Here is a 17,032-nt window from a genome sequence, read left to right as displayed (position 1 = left end):
AGAGAATAAACCTGCCACCTCTGCAGCCCTTGCATGTGGGCTGTAGGAGAGGCACCACTTTCTGTCAGCTGGAGCATGGTTCTGATGGGAGAGAGAAGCTTTGCTTACAAAACACCTTTCTATCTTTTCCTGTCTGAACAATCTCCTTAGATAAACCTGCAGAACTTGCTTCCTTTTCACTACAACCAGGCAAAACACCAATCCTCTGGGATTTCAGACAAATTTACATATTGCAAGTAAAATCAACTTATGGGCCACAGGAATACATGTGCTGTGTGAGTCCTGTGGCTGCTCCAGTTCCAGGTAGAGCTGGTTCTCCCGCCCTCTGCTCGCCCAGCTGGGAACAGCCCTTGGAGGAGTTCCTCCACTGACTGAATATAGGAGTGCAATAACCTGAACTTCCACGGAAAACAACTGAGGAGAGGGTGGCTTGCTCATTTTCCTGTCTCAGGAATGTCCTCCTTTTTCAGCTCATATGGATTTGGTTTTCATTACTGTTTGGGACCATCAGATGCCCACGCTGGCACTGATCTGTGCCTGACTAGAGGTGACCCAAGGCAAGGCGTTACTCAGAATCAGAGAAATCCACACAAAAAGGAAGGACTGGAAGGGAGCTCTGCCTTACCAGGGATAACTGGGACTGTTCAGCGACTGTGTCTGTCACACTGCAGGACCTCAGCCGTGAAGAAGGTTCTCTTTGCTGCAAGGAAGAAAAAAAGAAAGATGTTTCTCCAAGTTAGGGTGTCTTAAAACATGATGTTTATTCTGCAAATTCACTAATTACAGGTACTAACCTCTTTGTATCAAATCTCCTGTAAACAATTACCTACTTCTGTTTTACCACAGAGTGGTATATCTCATTTCTCTACTTCCTATATACTACAAACAAAAAAGGGTTCATCCATTCTCCTAAAGGAGAAATGTCAACGTGAACAAACAAACAAATTAATTGTTGAAAAAAAATAAGGCATTAAGAAATGTATCCAAAATCAAATACTATGGATGAAAGCTCAAAGCCTTAGAAATTAATTTACTTTAAAAATTATGATATTTCTTAAAAAATTTAGTTTCAATTTTCCTCTTTGCTGCTAACTTCTGAATTAGTTGTGTCTTTTCTCAAGACACATCCTTCATGATTGTGAACTAGAAACAAACGGCCCTAAAAAAGCAGACATGCATCATGTCTGATTGGCACTACAGTGTAATTCCTCCCCACCAGTCCAGCTGGGCACTCCAGGGCTGAGCAGTGTTCAGGAAAACACAGCACTGACACAGCTGCAGTAAAAACAGTGGGGGGCTGCTAAAATTGCACTTCTCAACACAAGCCCAAGTGCCTCACTTGTACGTGTATTACCCTGATTTTTTATGGTATCTGACTAATGAATAACACTAATACAGAGACCATTTCTCTGTTTTTCCCTTTCCTTTGGAAATTCGTAGCTTGATACCCTGTACTCTCATATATTTTGTTTCACTAAAGGTCTAACAGTAGCAGAGTCTGAAGTTGAACTCACACAGAAGGAATTCTGTTGTCTGAGGCAGTTTGCTTGATGGTGAAGCTGTGATACATTTTTTGGAAGAGAATTTCAACTGCACGTTCAGGTTTTCCTGAGCCCAGTGATGGCTCCCCATGCATGAAGTGATTCAGGTTATGCCAAAGAATTGCACATTTGTGCACTAGAGGTTTACAGAATACACATTACGTACAATCAAAGAGCCGAGTTGTTCCCCATTGGAATCAGGAGTGACCTGGAGTCTTCTGCTCAGCTCCTCAGACAGCTCCTGAGGACTGGTCCGGGACACTGGTGATGCAGGAGGAGGTGGCAGTGACAAGCTTAAGGAATCCCCACTGGCACTTGCCTCCTCTGAAATGGTTTCCCAAGGCTAATGAAAGAGAAGAAACTAAGTTCAGCTTTTATACAGAGCGAGTCTTCTTTCCCTTTGGCTTCTGTGTGATCACCTCACTGTGCCCGACACACAAACAACAGCTTCTCCTCACCCTAAATCAAGGCACTACAGAAAACTGAAGCACAGGGCAGCTCCAGCCAGTCCACTTCCCTTTCTATCATTTATCAAGCAATCTGGAGTGATACATGTTTCTCCCAGTGTGGACACAGGACTCAGTGCTGAGCCAGACAGGCCAGCAGGCAGCTGCAGCAGCACAGGAGCCTGGCAGTGTCATGGTGCTGCTGCCATTTCCCAAGGCAATCTCCACCAGGGCCATGTAACACCACGACTCTGCTGTGTGTAATGAGCTCACATATGACATGAAACACGGCAGCTCCAGGTGTAGTCAGCTCCTTCAGGCTGAGGCTTGGGCCTACCTCAGGAATGTCTCCACTCTCCATAGGCTCTGGCTCCAGATCCTCACTGATGTGGCGCCGCGAGCGGAACCGCCTGTGAGCTGCCTCTTGGTTGATCTGTCTGATATTGTTATCTGACTCGGATCCCACATCGCTGCAGGGGGAACCCGGCGTGGGAAACAGAAAAGAACAACAAAATAACCCAAGTTAAACTAAGCCCCATTTTGTCCATTGCCTTCAAAACCTCAGTAATGCTTTTGATTATAAAAATCATTATTCATGCATGTATCAAGCTTCATAATTAGGAGATGGTTTAATCCCTCGGTTGAAAGAAAAGAAAAGAAAAAACTAGAAGCACTTCACAAATATCACAGAACAGCAGGTTGGGAAGGACCTCAGGAGTCATCTGGTTCAACCTCTCCTGGCAGGGAAGGCATGGCCTAGACAAGATCGGCCCAGGACTCTGTGGGAGTGTCCACTGCTGGGGATCCAGCACTGCCTTGGACATGGTTTAGCAGTGGCCTCGGCAGCGCTGGGTTAAATACATCATCTCAGTATAACTCTTAACACTGTTGGTTATTCACACTCTGTAAAATGTAAGCTTGCCACAGCTTGCTAAATCTGATCTTCAGAAGATCTCACCACAGCTTGTAGGCCTCTCTGACAGTACATCCAGGGAATGAAGCCTATTCACAGAATAACAACCAGGACCTCCTCAAAGCTAATCTGTTCAACTTCCTTAGAACTTAATAGAGTTGACTTTTTTCCTTACCTCTTCAACAGTCTCTATAAACAAAGTACTTTATTCCTGTTAAATTAGTGAAAAATTCCTAATGTGTCCCCTAATTTTCTAAGGTGTGCTGTTACTGCACTGCCTTCCCTGCCATCCCAGAACACTCTGTGATCTGCTGGGGGCAAGAAGTTTCTTTCAGGCATAAACAAAGCTCCTTTTCCTTTCTGACCAGCCTCTGCCTGGTTCTCCACCCCACCCACCCCAGGGCTGCTTACATGAGGCTGGGTCGGTGCCACTGGGTGGTCCTGTTGTTGTGATTCACGTAGTAAGTCCTTCCCAGGTTGTCCACCTTCTCTTCCCAGCCAGGAGGCAGCGGAGGAGGCGGCAGCTCCTCCTGACGCTGAGATGCGGCATCACTGGAATCCACCACATCCCAGCCGTGCTTAGGAACGAAGGAAAAACACCTGTGGTTACCGTGTGCTCCTCATTTCAACGAGAAAAGAGCTAAATGCCCGTCAGTCTATTCAAGAGGGATTTCCAAAGGTGCCGGGGTGTTCTCCCCGTGGCTTGGTGCCAAAGAGAACCAACTGCCAACTCTGCTTCCAGGGCTTTATCCTTCACGTGCAGCTGACTCTACAGTTTTCCTTGAATCCTTCCATGAGGATTCAGCCTTACCTCAGAGTCATCTCTCTGATCACTGTTTTCTTCCTCTTGGCCGCCATTTTTGGGCATATACGCCATCTTCAGTCTCAAGAAACCCTTCACACGAGACTTATGACTACAAGACAAGGAGGTACATTGCATTTAACGACTCTTAAATAATTGCAAATAAAAAAGCCATGAAGTAAGAAGTATTTTAAAGGTCCTTCTGCTCACCTTCTTGGTCTGAGAAGGAAATCCTTAAATGTGTATGGCCTCTCCATGGTTGGGTCTTCAGTCTGTAAGCAGTGGAGAAAATGGCGAATTAAAGGCCCACAAGTCCAGCCACATAAAGAACATGATGTAAAAACTGCAATAACATCACCCATTCACATAAAAAGCCCTGCAAGGTCACAGATGTTAAGATTAACATGCACAACATTTAAAAAATATTATCTACATTCAGCCAGTGTTAGTCATCCAACACAGTATATGATATCAGAAATGTTTGTACCAAGGCTAAAGCAACCACTGTGTATACATACACATATATATTTATTACTATTTATCAATCTATAAATAGAAATTACACTTAATTTAGCATCTAATTTTGCAGCCCATGCAGAATCCTGGCTGCTGGGGGGAAACCAGAGAGCTGGAACTTTACAGAATTACAGAACCAGCTTTACACCGAATTCCTCTGTTAATTAGGAAGCAGAAACAAGCATTACCACCCTCAAACCAAACACCTCACACATCTGTTGACACTGAAATGATTTAAACCCAGTGTCAATGACTTTCAATTGATTGCTATTGAACTCTTACTGCTGGCAAAGAATTCAATTTCAGCTAAAATACTGAACAGATGACATAGTTCTGGCAACCTTTTGGTTTTCATGCATTTGCTGAAGCAAATCTGCTCTCATAAAGCTTTTTATGCAAGAGAGTGCATCCCTTCCATGCACAGCTAGTGCATCTCCCTGTCCAGGTGAGGCCTGGTTGTCCATAACAGTTTCCTTTAGGCTCTGCTGGCTTCAGGAGAATGTCAGTGGTGTGTGCAATCAGCTGGAACAGCCGCAGGGGTTTGCAGAGCTCTGGTGCTTACCGGGAGGTGACTGAGTGGCACATCCACCTGGCCCAGGAAGTCGTCTCTGGTCTGTTAGATCAGAGAGGCAAAAAACAATAAATATCAATCCAGTCACAATGAGGCAAAAAGAAGGACAGGTGAGTACCATTATTTTAGGAATCACCGGTTATTGTTGCCCAAATTAATTTACCTCAGCACAGTATTTCCCGTCACACTCCGAACAGGTTCCCGAGCCCACAGCTCATGTGCTGGTGCTGACACAATTGTGCCTGGGGCTGAAGCACCAAAGCCAACCCAGAGCCCCCAGGTGGTCTCCTGTCGATGGGGGACAGATTCAAGCCGCCCTTCCTGGACTGACAGTCCCCTACTTACCCATGGTGGGAGCAGCATTTGGGGCTGGCCTGGGGCTGTTACCCACAAAGGCAAGGCACACAAACGTTGGCAGAAGGACACCACAGGACACCAGTGGGTGTCTGCTGTGGGACCCGGGCCCCGTGCTCAAGGGACACTTGGGATTCACTCAGACAGGAATTTTCAAGACCAAACCAAACCATTGACCAGGGAATGCATTTTCTCCCAGATACTGTTTGTGACACCAGATATCAGCCCCAGTGACTCCCAAATAACCTATTTATAACCGTGCTATGCATGGAATTCCAGGAAGTGCAGGCTGCTGCAGCACAGCCAAGTTTACATATTTCTCATAGCAGAGCATTAACTTTAATATTAAAATTCATATTTTATATCATAACATTGTAACAATTCTCTTTCTACTACAAAGGTAGGATGACAGAATGGTTTTGTGATCCCCACAGAATGGACATATCCTGCTGTGCTGAATGCTATGGAACAACACAAAACGCACCAAGGAGATTGTGGTTTTTACAATTTAAAGTCAAAACAGTGAGTAGATTTTTCATTACAGAATTTTGACTATTAATCTTCTTCCTAGCAAATACTGGAAAAACCTGGTGGCATGCCCTGTTTTTAGGGACTTAAGATGTTTTTCCTTAATACTGGGAAATGCCAAGTACTCCCCACCTCCTGCTTCAGTACAGTCACCCCAATAGCAAGCCAAATCCCAGGCTCTCAAGGGGACATTCTCACCTCCACTGAGCACTCAGCAGCCACCCTGGTAGAACGAAAGTGAAAAATTAAGCACAAATTAAGCCAATTTTCCTGATGTAGTACTTAAACCCTGCACTTGTGAGGCGATGTACCATCGCTGCCAAGTCCTGGGAAACTGTGCCAGGAGTGGTCCAGACCATCTGCCTCAGACAGCACCACATTTCCCAGCACAAATCAAATAGAGCTGCACACATCAACAGGAAAAACACAAGAGCAGAAAGCACTGCTGCCTTACCAGAGAGCTACAGGAAATCTCACATCTCACCTGGAGAGAAAACTCCTCTGCACTGTACTTTTACCAAAGGCTTCAAAAATGAAAAGGACCCCCAAAAAACCAAGAAGATTTGTGTTCATGAAAGTATTGTTAATTATTAAAAAAAAAAAAAAAAACAAAAAACTAGCAGCAAAACACAATTTTATTAATTGAAACAAAGCATATTTAACTGCTCTTGACTAAAATCTGAAAGTATTAATTAGCTATCACAGATGTCTCTCTACACCTCAGGCTTATCAACTCCCTAATCTCATTCTCATGAGTAAAGCTACAATGACACTTTTATGATATTCCTCTATAATTTGATGATATGATTCCTAAAATTCTTACGTGGCAGGTTACAGCAATTTTTCTTTCTTTCTAACTGAACTGCAATAAAACTCTCTTAATTTATATGAACTTTCAGAAATTCTGCCACTTACCACTGCCACCATTTCTGTCTTAAGCAAAATATTTTCAGCAGCACTTCCCAAGCATAATTCCATTATTCATTTGCTAATAATGGCAACTGACTATACAGTGGATGTCTGCAGCCTGGCTACGATATTTTCACTGATATTTTCTTCATCAAAAATATTGCACTGCAACCACAGAAAAAAAGACCTAATTGGTGTGTGTGGGAGTGGTTTTCCTATTCCAAATCTGTAAGAGCAGGTAGAACAAACGACACAGGTGGGTTACTTCCTAAAAAGTGATCTCCTGTTATTCCTTCCCAGCAGAGTAAACAAACCCTGACTTTTCCTCCAGGCAGCTCAATACAGCAGTGTCAGCTGAGTTTCCCTGGTGCCCTCCCTCTCAACTTTCATTTTATGGCCCAATTAGTGCCCGCTCGGGTGTCAGTGCCCTGCACTGGGCACAGGGGAGGACAAGGCACTGCACCAGGCTCCCAGGGTCACACCCCTCACTGCAGCCTGGGACACCACAGAACCAGGGACATGCAGGCAGCCCCTGGGCCGGGGAGCCAAACCACAGCGGAGATTTATCAACTGTGTCCTGAGCTGCAGTTTCCCAGATGAGGCAGTGACGCGCCAGAATCATCACAGCTGGGAGAGAAATGTCTCCTTTCTGGCACACATGGACAGTCACAACTGGATCAGGTCTTAAATGGATTAAGCAAGACATAAGCATCAATTATTTAAATTCTGAATTATTTCTCTTGCACTGCCACTGCTTATTTAAACATACCTAAAAACACTGGGCACCTCTGCCAAGATCTGACATACTCCTGAAACACAGTAACAGCCAAGCAAACTGGGGACAATGTCAGGGAAAAAACAACCAGTTAAACCTTCCTCTGGTCATTACTGAGCTGCTCATTGTAATGAAAGGTGTGACACACAGAAGGGCTGCAAACAGGAGGGTGCTCCTCTCTACCTGTGATGGACAGAGAGAATACCTGCTATTATTACCATTGCTGCATTACCAAGAGCCTCTGCAACGATGGGAATCCATGAGGAGTCAAAAGGCACAGAGATTAAAAAAAACAAAACAAAAAAACCCAACATTCCAAGTTGAGAAACTGTAGATGTGAAGCCAGCTTGGTAAAGCCAGCAAACAAAATGAAGGCAGGCTTACAGCAGGAGGGTTGTCCCAAGGAAGTGGGGCTGGTGGCTCTCCAAAGCACAACCAGCTGCATTTTACGATTTGGAACTTGCAGAGATGCCCCCCCAAATCTTTATTTGCTCAGGCTCATCCCTGGCACTGCTCGTGCCCGGGGAGGTGCCCAGAGCACACCGCAGCACCCCCTGCCCCTGCAGAGCCCCTGACAGCCAGGGATCCCAGCACCAGCATCCCCAGAGGGAGGGCACCTGGAGCTGGGACTGCTCCTGGAGCAGGCCAGGGAGCCCGGGGGAGCTCTGCTGTGCTGTACAGCCTGAGCAGAATAAAGAGTGTAATTAGCTGCCAAATTGTTCATTAATGGTGTCTTGCTGCAGACACCAGCAACCATTCAAACAACAGACCTCTTACTGTCTCCACCACCATTTCTTCTGTCTCCTCTTCTCTGCACTAATCTACTTATCCATTTATCCTACCTTTTCCTTCTGCTCAAAGAAATGTCCTACTTTCTCTGTTTCTTTTTCTCATCAACACCAGTTCAGACTTTTTGGATACATTCAGACTTTTGAATTCTACTATACATCTGTCATGACCAATTTTTCTGTGTAACTGCTTTCTTGGCAGAAAGCAGTTCAGAAATACAACCCTCAGAAAAGCCAAGTACTGTAAGAGGAGAAATGCTCTCCTGTGCTAGGGGGGACTTTTATTCCCCCTAAAGCTATTCCAGTGCTTCTAATGTATTCTGGAGAACTGCAGCAACCAAGATCTGAAGGACTCGAGATGCAGAATGTAAGCAGCTCTTCCAAGTGTGCTGGAAGATGAGCAGCAGGATAGCTGGCTTTAACAGGAAGGTTAAAAATGGTCATCACCTTTTAAAACACTTTCACCTTTTCCTGCAACTTGAAGAAGGCAGCTGAGAAAAGAAAACTGCTTAGACTGTGACTTCTGTGGGAACTGACAGAAATCCATAGTTTCTCTCTCAAAATGGGTCAAAAATGGAACTGCTATTTTAATGAATAGCTTGAAAAATAGAGGGATTAGGGGTGCATCACTTCCAGAGGCATCATGTGTACAATATATTCTGCAGAGACATGTTGAGTAAGCAAAACCATGCACTTTAGAATTTTTCTAACAAATGATTCTTCTCCCTGCATCTCTCCCATGATTCTGGTCAAATTTATTGGCATTCTTCATACAAAGTAGAATAATTCTCGACTCCAGAACTCTGCAGCAAAGAGCTGCTCTTTGAACAACGAAATTTTAGTCATCCATCATGCTGACGTAACATCCTTCATTACTGAGCACTATTCCTGAATTTGCTCTCCTTGATACGCACACTGCTCATTGCAAAGCAGCACTAAAATAATAAAAATGACTCACAGTGAAGTAAAAGTCCCCAGCTTTCCATTCAGCAGAGACACTCGTTTCTGCCATTCCCCCCCTCTCCTTACCCACCCCATGCACTGGGGCCTCAGCCACTCCCAGGGGTTCAGAGCAGCCTCACACCTGCAGTAATCCCACTGAAACCTGAGCATGACAACCCTAGCTCGTGGGAGCAGGGGCACTTTGGAACCAAATGAAGCCCCAAAAACCCCTTGTGGGCACACACACACACTTATACCAGCTGTGGTTCCCAGGTCAGTGTGGTGGTGGTTGTGTCCACCCCACAGAGTTACAGCTCCCTGTGTGCCCAGCTGAATTCTCTCTCTGGGGAGGCTGAGGGTGCACATCTTCATTAGCAACAGTCCAGCAAAGTGCAGTTTAAGTTCCCCTCAGTAATAAAGCAGGCTCAGGCCTTGGTTAAAAATGCCATCCTAAGCCTGCAGCGTGCTGTGAAAACTCTGCTCTCCCCAACAGTGGGAGTGCCCACAAACTGCCAGGGATGGCTGGGAGCAGCAGCCCCTCTGCCAAGCATCCAGCTCTGTTACATCAGGAGCATCACCAGCCTTTCCTGGATCATGACGCAGGGCTTTGGGTATGTGGGCTGAGGTTAAACAACAGAGAAGCGGTGGCAGGGAAATCAAAGTCCTGCAAGGCTCTGCAGGCAGGGAAATGAGATTGCTGGAATGGAATCAGGGAAGGCACGCTGACATTTATTCAGCCTGAATTTTCCAAAGGTACTAAGTACGTTCTTTCAACTGCCTGATCCCAGCAGCACTTACACTCAAGAAGGCATTAGGCCTGGCAATACCTGACATCATACTTTTGCTTTAATGTTTTTCCTAATGTTATGGAAAAAAGCAAGATCCACTGTAAGAATTCTAAAGGCCACTTTTCTGTGACATGAGACTGCATCAGAATCCTGAGGGGAAACGTGGCTGCACAGTGACCAGAAGGAACAGTGAGTTACTTCATGCTGAGGACATTAACTTAACTATTCCTAACTTCTGTAAATTCGTCATTTACACCTGCACATGTTCAAACACACTTTCCTTGGTGAGACCAAGAACCTCCACGCCTGCTCAGTTTTCAAGGTTAGAAACAACACATTTGTTTGTAACAGAAAGGAGAGCCAAGATTATATTAACTAGTTCATAGGGATCAGTCACTAATATTTACTGCCAGACTTTTTTATGGTGGGGAATTTAAACTGCAGTCAGTTGAAAATCCAGTGGGTAACTGGTAATATGAACTCTCTGGGTGAAAAATCAAGAACACAGGAAAAAAGTTTGTAAAGCTTGCTATACACTTTTTTTTTTAATTATTTTGTTTGTATTCTGAAATTCTGCACAATTATTTGATTGGAGCAAAAACCAGAAAAGCCACAACTCTGGCACTATCAGCTGCAAACGTCTGGTCAGAACTGCCAACACCCATTAAATTTAGGATCAGAACAAAAGGCAAGGAAGAGTTGTGGGCAGCTCCAAGCTCCCAGGACCCCTGTGCAGGAGCCTGCCTGTGCCGGGAAGGGAACACACGGTGCCAACTCCCACATCAGCCCCGTGGAGAATGGAGCCGGCGCTGCCAACCCGCGGCTCCGCATTCCTTCCTCCCTCCCCTTCCCGCATCTGTTTGGGCTGCACCTGGCACAGGGAAGCCAAGTGATGTCACCTGCCCGATGAGGCCCTCTGGAACTCTGCTGGAGCCACAGACCCTGCCCAGCACAGCCCTTGGCACCCGGGGGGCACGAGGAGCCATCCCACCCACGCCGGCTGCCGGCCCCTCCCGGGCAGTGCCAGGGAACACGAGGGAGACAGCTCACAGAGATCAGGTCCTACACGGGGATGGAGACACATCCATTCCATGGGAAAGTATTGCACATTCCTACCTACAGCCTGCTGAAAGCTGGGCTCTTGGTTAACTACACTGAATACACAGCATTTACAGGCTTAGACAGCCAAGCAACCAAAGCCCCTACAGAAACCCTTCTCCCTCCTCTTTTTAATTGAGCCTTAGTCAAGGAACAACAAAATCCCCAAATCCCAGCAAAATGCAATGTTAGCTCCCTGAGGAGAAAACACTGTGAGGCTTACTGGGGGCACGGCAAGAGCAAGAGCAGATTAAGTTCAGTTCTCTCACTAAGTATAAAGCAGGTAAGGTTTGCTTTCCTTTATGACATTTGCATTGGGGTGCTGCTGTAGGGCCAAAAAGATACTAAAAAATGGTGACATCAGACCAAAACAAATCTCTTAAGACCAGTCCCCACAGTGCAATGGTTCCTGGAAGGTTTTTCCTACCCGGTCAGTGTGCCGTTCCCTGCATTTGCAAACAACAAAAATATTGTATTTCACTTGCCCAGTTAAGATCAGGTATTTTCGCACAGTAAATTAAAAACATCTAACATCCCTCAAATAACATCACCACAAATTAACTGATTGCTGAAAACTCCTTTTTCATACTTCATGTGTAACTAAACCCTCTCAGAAATTGCTGATAGCCAGCCTCATGTCAGAGCCAAGGCAACCACTCGAAAATGGAAATACCATTTATTTCATTATGCAATTTTTATGCACAGAGCTGACTCACAAAAGTATATTTAGGCCCTGGATAAGATCCAAGCTAATAATTAATTATGTTTTCAACTACTAATATTTCCCATTTTACCTGTTCTTTTTAATGCTGTAGGTGTAAGTGCACATGAATGATGGGTGAGCAAAAAGGGCAGAAACTAGGAGAGACACTGACTCTTGGACAGACACACGGTAAGAGACAGAAGCAATCGTAGAGTCGGCATCAGATTTGTCCTCTGAAATTATTGATGGCAAGATTAGTTGTAAAATAAAACACCTTTGAGGTGCCTGCTCAGCAACAATCCCACAGCACTACTCATCCTGAAATCAAGAGAACATCCTCAGCACACTTCCCAGGGCAATTCAGTAGAGTGAGCAGGCATTCAGCCATAACCGTGTCATGCCACAGAAGCAGCAAAGCCTTTGCAAAGGGGCAGCCCCAGGAGCAGCAGCAAACACAGACGGAGCTGCAGGTTTTCCTTCCCCGATGGCTGCCACACAAATAGAAGCAACCTTTTGGGAGCACAGCCTGTCCTTCCAGATGCACATCCCCTTCCCTTGGCAGCACTCCTGCGCAGCTCTCCCACACAGGCATGGGCAGACAGAGCTCAGTTTACAGCTCCGAGGGCTCTGGGTCTTCCTTTGCCCTGGTTCCACAGGGTGAATGACAGCACTTGAGACAAAGCTGACAATCATGTCAGGCCGTGGACATTCAGAGCTGAAGCTCTCTCTCACTAAAGATAAAACTCCCACCTTACAACAAAGTTGTAAACATTATTTCTAGAATACATAAAGTACAGCCTGGAAGTTATTTCCAGCCCAGGCTGAAAGGGAAGCTGCAGCTTTCCACCACAGCACTGAGAGCTCTGGACTCACACCACAGCACACAGTGCAATTTTTATTTTATTTGAACAACTCATCTCATTTCTTTGCCTTCAGCTCTGGAACTTTTCCCACACACCCTCTTAAATTTTTCATTCCTTTTAGAGACACAAACCTGGCTGGTCATCTCGCTGGTTTAATTAATTTATTTTTCTGTACACAACTGCTGACTTTTGGAAGCTCCCAATGCCATCCTGGTAGATGAAAAGATGGATAAAAGTATGGGACTTCAGATGAAGAGATGCAGTAATATATTTTACAATGAGGTTTAATCTGCAAGCTAACTAAACAGGGTAGATTTGGCTTTAGAATAGCTGCTGAACTGAAAACTTCAGTTCACATGCAGAACTTCTATTTCTGTGTACAAAACAGTCACATTCTGAGACTCATCATTACTTGACAGCTTTTCTCCAATAGAAAAGCAGCAGAACAGCACAAAAAGCAATCAACACTCTCTGGTTTCTTATCTGTAATTTTCTGTGGCTAGATTTGCACCAAGGCAGCTCTGGCTGGCACCTGCAGTGTTAAACCTGTGTCAGCATTTCCATGATAAATTCTCCACGTTAGAGATTGCTGTGTACCCAAACTCACATACAGATTTTCCAGGCAGGAGCAAAGAGTTTCTTACTGCTATTTAAAAAGCGATACTATTTCCATCTCTGCTGCTTGAAGTTTTATTCTGGTTTCTTCACAGAGAAATACCCATACATACAGTTTTCAGGGAGAAAAAGAAAAATGCCTGACACAAAATTCAGAATCCCAGGAAGCCCTGGGAATTTTGAGGGATGAGGTAAAGACCCAGCAGTGCCAACTCTTGACTCTCTGAAAACTTGACTAAAAATTACAGATGGGTTTCTTAATTCTGCCAGCTAATTTACACTACTTGCCATTTGTCCTCCACCCACAGGGGAGGAAGAAAAAAAGTAAAATTTATTCAGGTCCTGGGTACTTCCTGCCTTGAAAAGCAGCTCCTGCTCTGCCCAGGTTTGAGTGTGCCCTCCCCAGGAGCTGAGGTTCAGAGCAGGCCTGCGAGCTGATGGACACTAAATTAACAAGGGAGGGGTGGTGATTTCTTGTTGAAGAGAGAACTGATTTTGTCCTTAACAGAAAAGCTAGAGAGACTCAAGGAATGGAATTCATCATCCTCTACCTGCAGCTGTCAACAAAGTCCTTATCTGCAGGGAGCAGAGGCTTTCCAGATGGCCATCCACACTCCTTACAGAGCAAGTGGAGAGCCAGGAAATTCACAGCACTATTCATTAGAACCATTTAAAACTCCAGCTGAGGCTGCACGAATTATTTTCTAGAAATGCCTGTTTAGAGTCCAGGGAGCATCCCCTGAAGCAGGAGAGCAAACACAGACACGTGCAGTGCAGAAGGAAAAGCCCTTGAGCTGCATCAGTCCTGTGCAGATCTGAGGAGAAAGCAGGCTCTGGAAGGTGCCCAGCAGCTGGCACACACCTGCCTCCCAAGAATGCCCGAGTGCAGGTGAGCTGTACCTATCAGCTGGCCTGAAAGGGACACGCTGACCTGTCCAGAAGTAAGACCTGCAGTATTGCATCCAGCCTAGGGTTCTCAGTGAAATAAAGTTGTGCTCCTGTTGGAATACATGGATACACTCAAGACAATGCCACCCCAAGGCTCCCGTATCACAGACCATGAATCTCCTGGAGCACAGCACATCAGAAGCCTTTGATCCAAACAAGGCCAACCAGGGTGAGTTACTGGGTATGTCTGCCCTTTTATTTGCTAATATTGTCATGATCACATCCCTTTCCTGACAGTTCCCAACACACGTTCACCCAGCCCTGCTTCCACTTGGACAGAAAGGAGGTGTTGCCAGAGCAGTGTTTTAGCCAGAGTTCAGGCACTCGGTCCCTGGTTTGGTGCCCCCATGCCAGTCTGCCAGGCGCCCTGCCATGAGCACTCTGGCCTTTGTGACTGCTGACTGCCTTTAGCAGAGGATCCCAGGATGGGCTGGGTTGCAAGAGATCATCTCGTTCCAACCCTCTGCCACGGGCAGGGATACCTTCCACTAGAGGAAGATTCCCTTCCCCTTATCTGAGCTTGCTCTTTTTAGTTTATGCATCCCAATCCCAGCTGGGATCTTCGGAGCATAAATAGATTCTCTGTACTTCTGTAACAATATTTATTCTAAAACGATTTCTAAGAAAGGAGACAAAGAGTTGAGTTGTGAGAAATGCAGGCTTGCAGAACGCAGAGGTGCCACTTCTGTTTGTTTACTAAGTATAATTCAGTCCTACTCCTGCAACACTTTGTTAGGGCACATTGTATTTTGCTCACAAAGATGCCTTTGTCAGCTCTCTCCAACAGTTGTCCAGTACATTTTTGAAGTGTTTCCCACAAATCCAGCTCTGCACTCACAGCCCCCAGTGATAAACAACAGCAGTTGGGATATGCACAGTGCCCAGACATTCTATTGCATGGCATATAAAATATCAGAGCAGGCAAATAAAATTTTTCACAGTTTGACATGAGCTCAGCCTTTACTTAATATTTCACTCTGTCTGGTAATGAAAGACATCCTGCCTGCCCCAAAGCACTTGTCTAAAAGAGCAGATATCTGAAAGGTCACAACCACTCGGAGCAGCAGGACTGCAGACGCCCGCTCGGATGTTTGCTGGGAGATAAATCAGGCTGCAGCAGCTGCTGCTCCCAGCCCCGGCCCAGGCCCTATATCAATCACATACACATAAACTTCTTGCACTGGGACACTCCACAATTTTTTAGTTTTTACACTATCAACTATAAACCATGGCAATCTCTCCCCTCAGCTTAAGGGATCAGATATCTCAGGCACTCCCTTTACTCACGCCATAGATGTTTCAAACAAACTTCTGTGGGACAGATTAAAAATGGCACCTTAACAAGGAATGTTCTGTGGTCAAAAAATGCAACAAAACTTGCATCCAAATGTTTCCATTCTCCACACTTCCCATGGCACGCTGCCCAGTCTATCATCTCTACCCACGGTATTTCCGGATTTACTCCAACGATGAGAAACACCACAAAAACGGTTGGAGTTTCAATCAGCTCTTTTTCTTGGAGAGTCTCTGCCCTGCAGGATGCAGTGCCATGGGCTGAGCGCCTCTGTGCCTGCCACGCTGCACAGCTGCCCCAATCCATTCCTCACGGTCACTCCAACCAAAGCACAGAGGAACAGATTTCCTCACTCTCCTCTGGGAACACTGCAGCATGTCTTTGGGATGGGAGTTGTTACTACAGGGGGCATGCAGGCACGGACTTCGAGGGGGAGATCCTTTGGGAAAATGAGAGCTGCACAGACCCCAGAGCACGTCTCTACAAACCTCTGCTGCCTCTGTGCTAGGTCTGACATCCCAGAGCCACCTAGAGAACTGGCTGTGGCTGGTCTCCACAAACAGCTGATCTGGGAAAGGAGCAAGGGATAATAAAGAGGAAAGGGAAAACGACATACTGCTCCCTTACGTGTCCTGGAACCAAACTTGTACCAGCAAGGGATTTCTTTTTATTTTACTCTTTGAAGAGCTAAAAAAAAAAGGTTGGAAAACCACAGAGCCCATAAGCTTTTCCACGGGAAAGCTGCAGAGTCACCCCTGGTCTTGCTGCAGGGAGCAGCTGTCCCTGTGCTGCATTTCAGTGCCTGAGAGCACAGGAGCCATGGAGCCTGAAATCTCCTCAGCGACCACGCCACAGCTGGAGCCAGAGCTGGCTCTGCTAAATACAGCATCCCTGAGCTGGGAACTCGAGTGGGCCGTGTTGGATTGCACAGCGAAGCAATTTAAGCAAATGACTAATCTAAACCCTTCAGTTTCGTTCCTACTTTGGGCTTTGAAAAAGTGGCTGAAAAACATCAACCGTCAGTGCTCAGCCGCTGTAACAAAGCAAACCCAGAAGATTAATTCTGCCATCCTAACGCCAGTCAAGGCAAATCCAAACAACAAGGCTCTTTACTGAGCTGTGCCCAGCCACTCGCACTTGGACCTAGATCAGGATTTGTGGCACACAAAAAGCATGGCATGTTTTTCACTTCCAGAAGGAGGAAAGAAAAATTACAAAGATTATTTTTTCCCCAGACTTCTTGGTACCTTAGCAGTCAGTATTTTGATTGAAATTACCCTAAGATTCCCACAGTCTTAACAACTATCACATTACAATACACACTTTTAAAGTGAGTAGAAGTACACACGTGTCCATTACATTTAGAAAGGGTCAAAGTATTTGTTTCTAAAACCAGAGTGCACAAAGAGTTCTTCATGCAAGCAAGGTCTCAGCCAACTCAGTTAACAAGAACATTAATTTGCTATTTGAATGCTCTGATTTCAAAAAATCTTTCCAGCTGACAAAACAGTGAATTAAGAAACACACGACAGTAAGATCTGAAAACATTACACTGGATGCAATCATAACTGAGAGCAAAATTCCGCTCGATCAGAAATAAAGATGATTCGTGCCTCGCTCCCCAGAAAGGCAGAACAT

The 17,032-nt window shown here is 45.5% G+C and overlaps 1 protein-coding gene and 1 long non-coding RNA gene across 9 annotated transcripts in view; one reads left to right on the top strand and one right to left on the bottom strand.

Moving 5' to 3' along the window:
* The window catches only part of NEDD4L (NEDD4 like E3 ubiquitin protein ligase), an 83,867-nt gene that overhangs the window by 19,778 nt on the left and 47,057 nt on the right, over window positions 1-17,032 (bottom strand). For all 8 annotated transcript variants that reach the window (XM_066338644.1, XM_066338645.1, XM_066338646.1 and 5 more), the window contains 7 exons: window positions 4,781-4,831; window positions 3,913-3,974; window positions 3,712-3,814; window positions 3,312-3,478; window positions 2,325-2,457; window positions 1,708-1,884; window positions 626-700 (listed from right to left, as the gene is read on the bottom strand). In XM_066338644.1, coding sequence (XP_066194741.1) covers window positions 626-700; window positions 1,708-1,884; window positions 2,325-2,457; window positions 3,312-3,478; window positions 3,712-3,814; window positions 3,913-3,974; window positions 4,781-4,831 — 768 coding nt within the window. The remainder of the gene's footprint in view (window positions 1-625; window positions 701-1,707; window positions 1,885-2,324; window positions 2,458-3,311; window positions 3,479-3,711; window positions 3,815-3,912; window positions 3,975-4,780; window positions 4,832-17,032) is intronic.
* On the top strand, window positions 5,552-13,533 carry LOC136373572 (uncharacterized). The gene is made up of 3 exons (XR_010745674.1): window positions 5,552-5,665; window positions 11,787-11,863; window positions 13,461-13,533. It is a non-coding gene; the product is annotated as an uncharacterized lncRNA (long non-coding RNA).

This window comes from Sylvia atricapilla, chromosome Z (assembly GCF_009819655.1).
Source record: "Sylvia atricapilla isolate bSylAtr1 chromosome Z, bSylAtr1.pri, whole genome shotgun sequence".
NCBI classification, from domain to species: domain Eukaryota; kingdom Metazoa; phylum Chordata; class Aves; order Passeriformes; family Sylviidae; genus Sylvia; species Sylvia atricapilla.
This window is presented reverse-complemented; position numbering and strand designations above follow the sequence as displayed.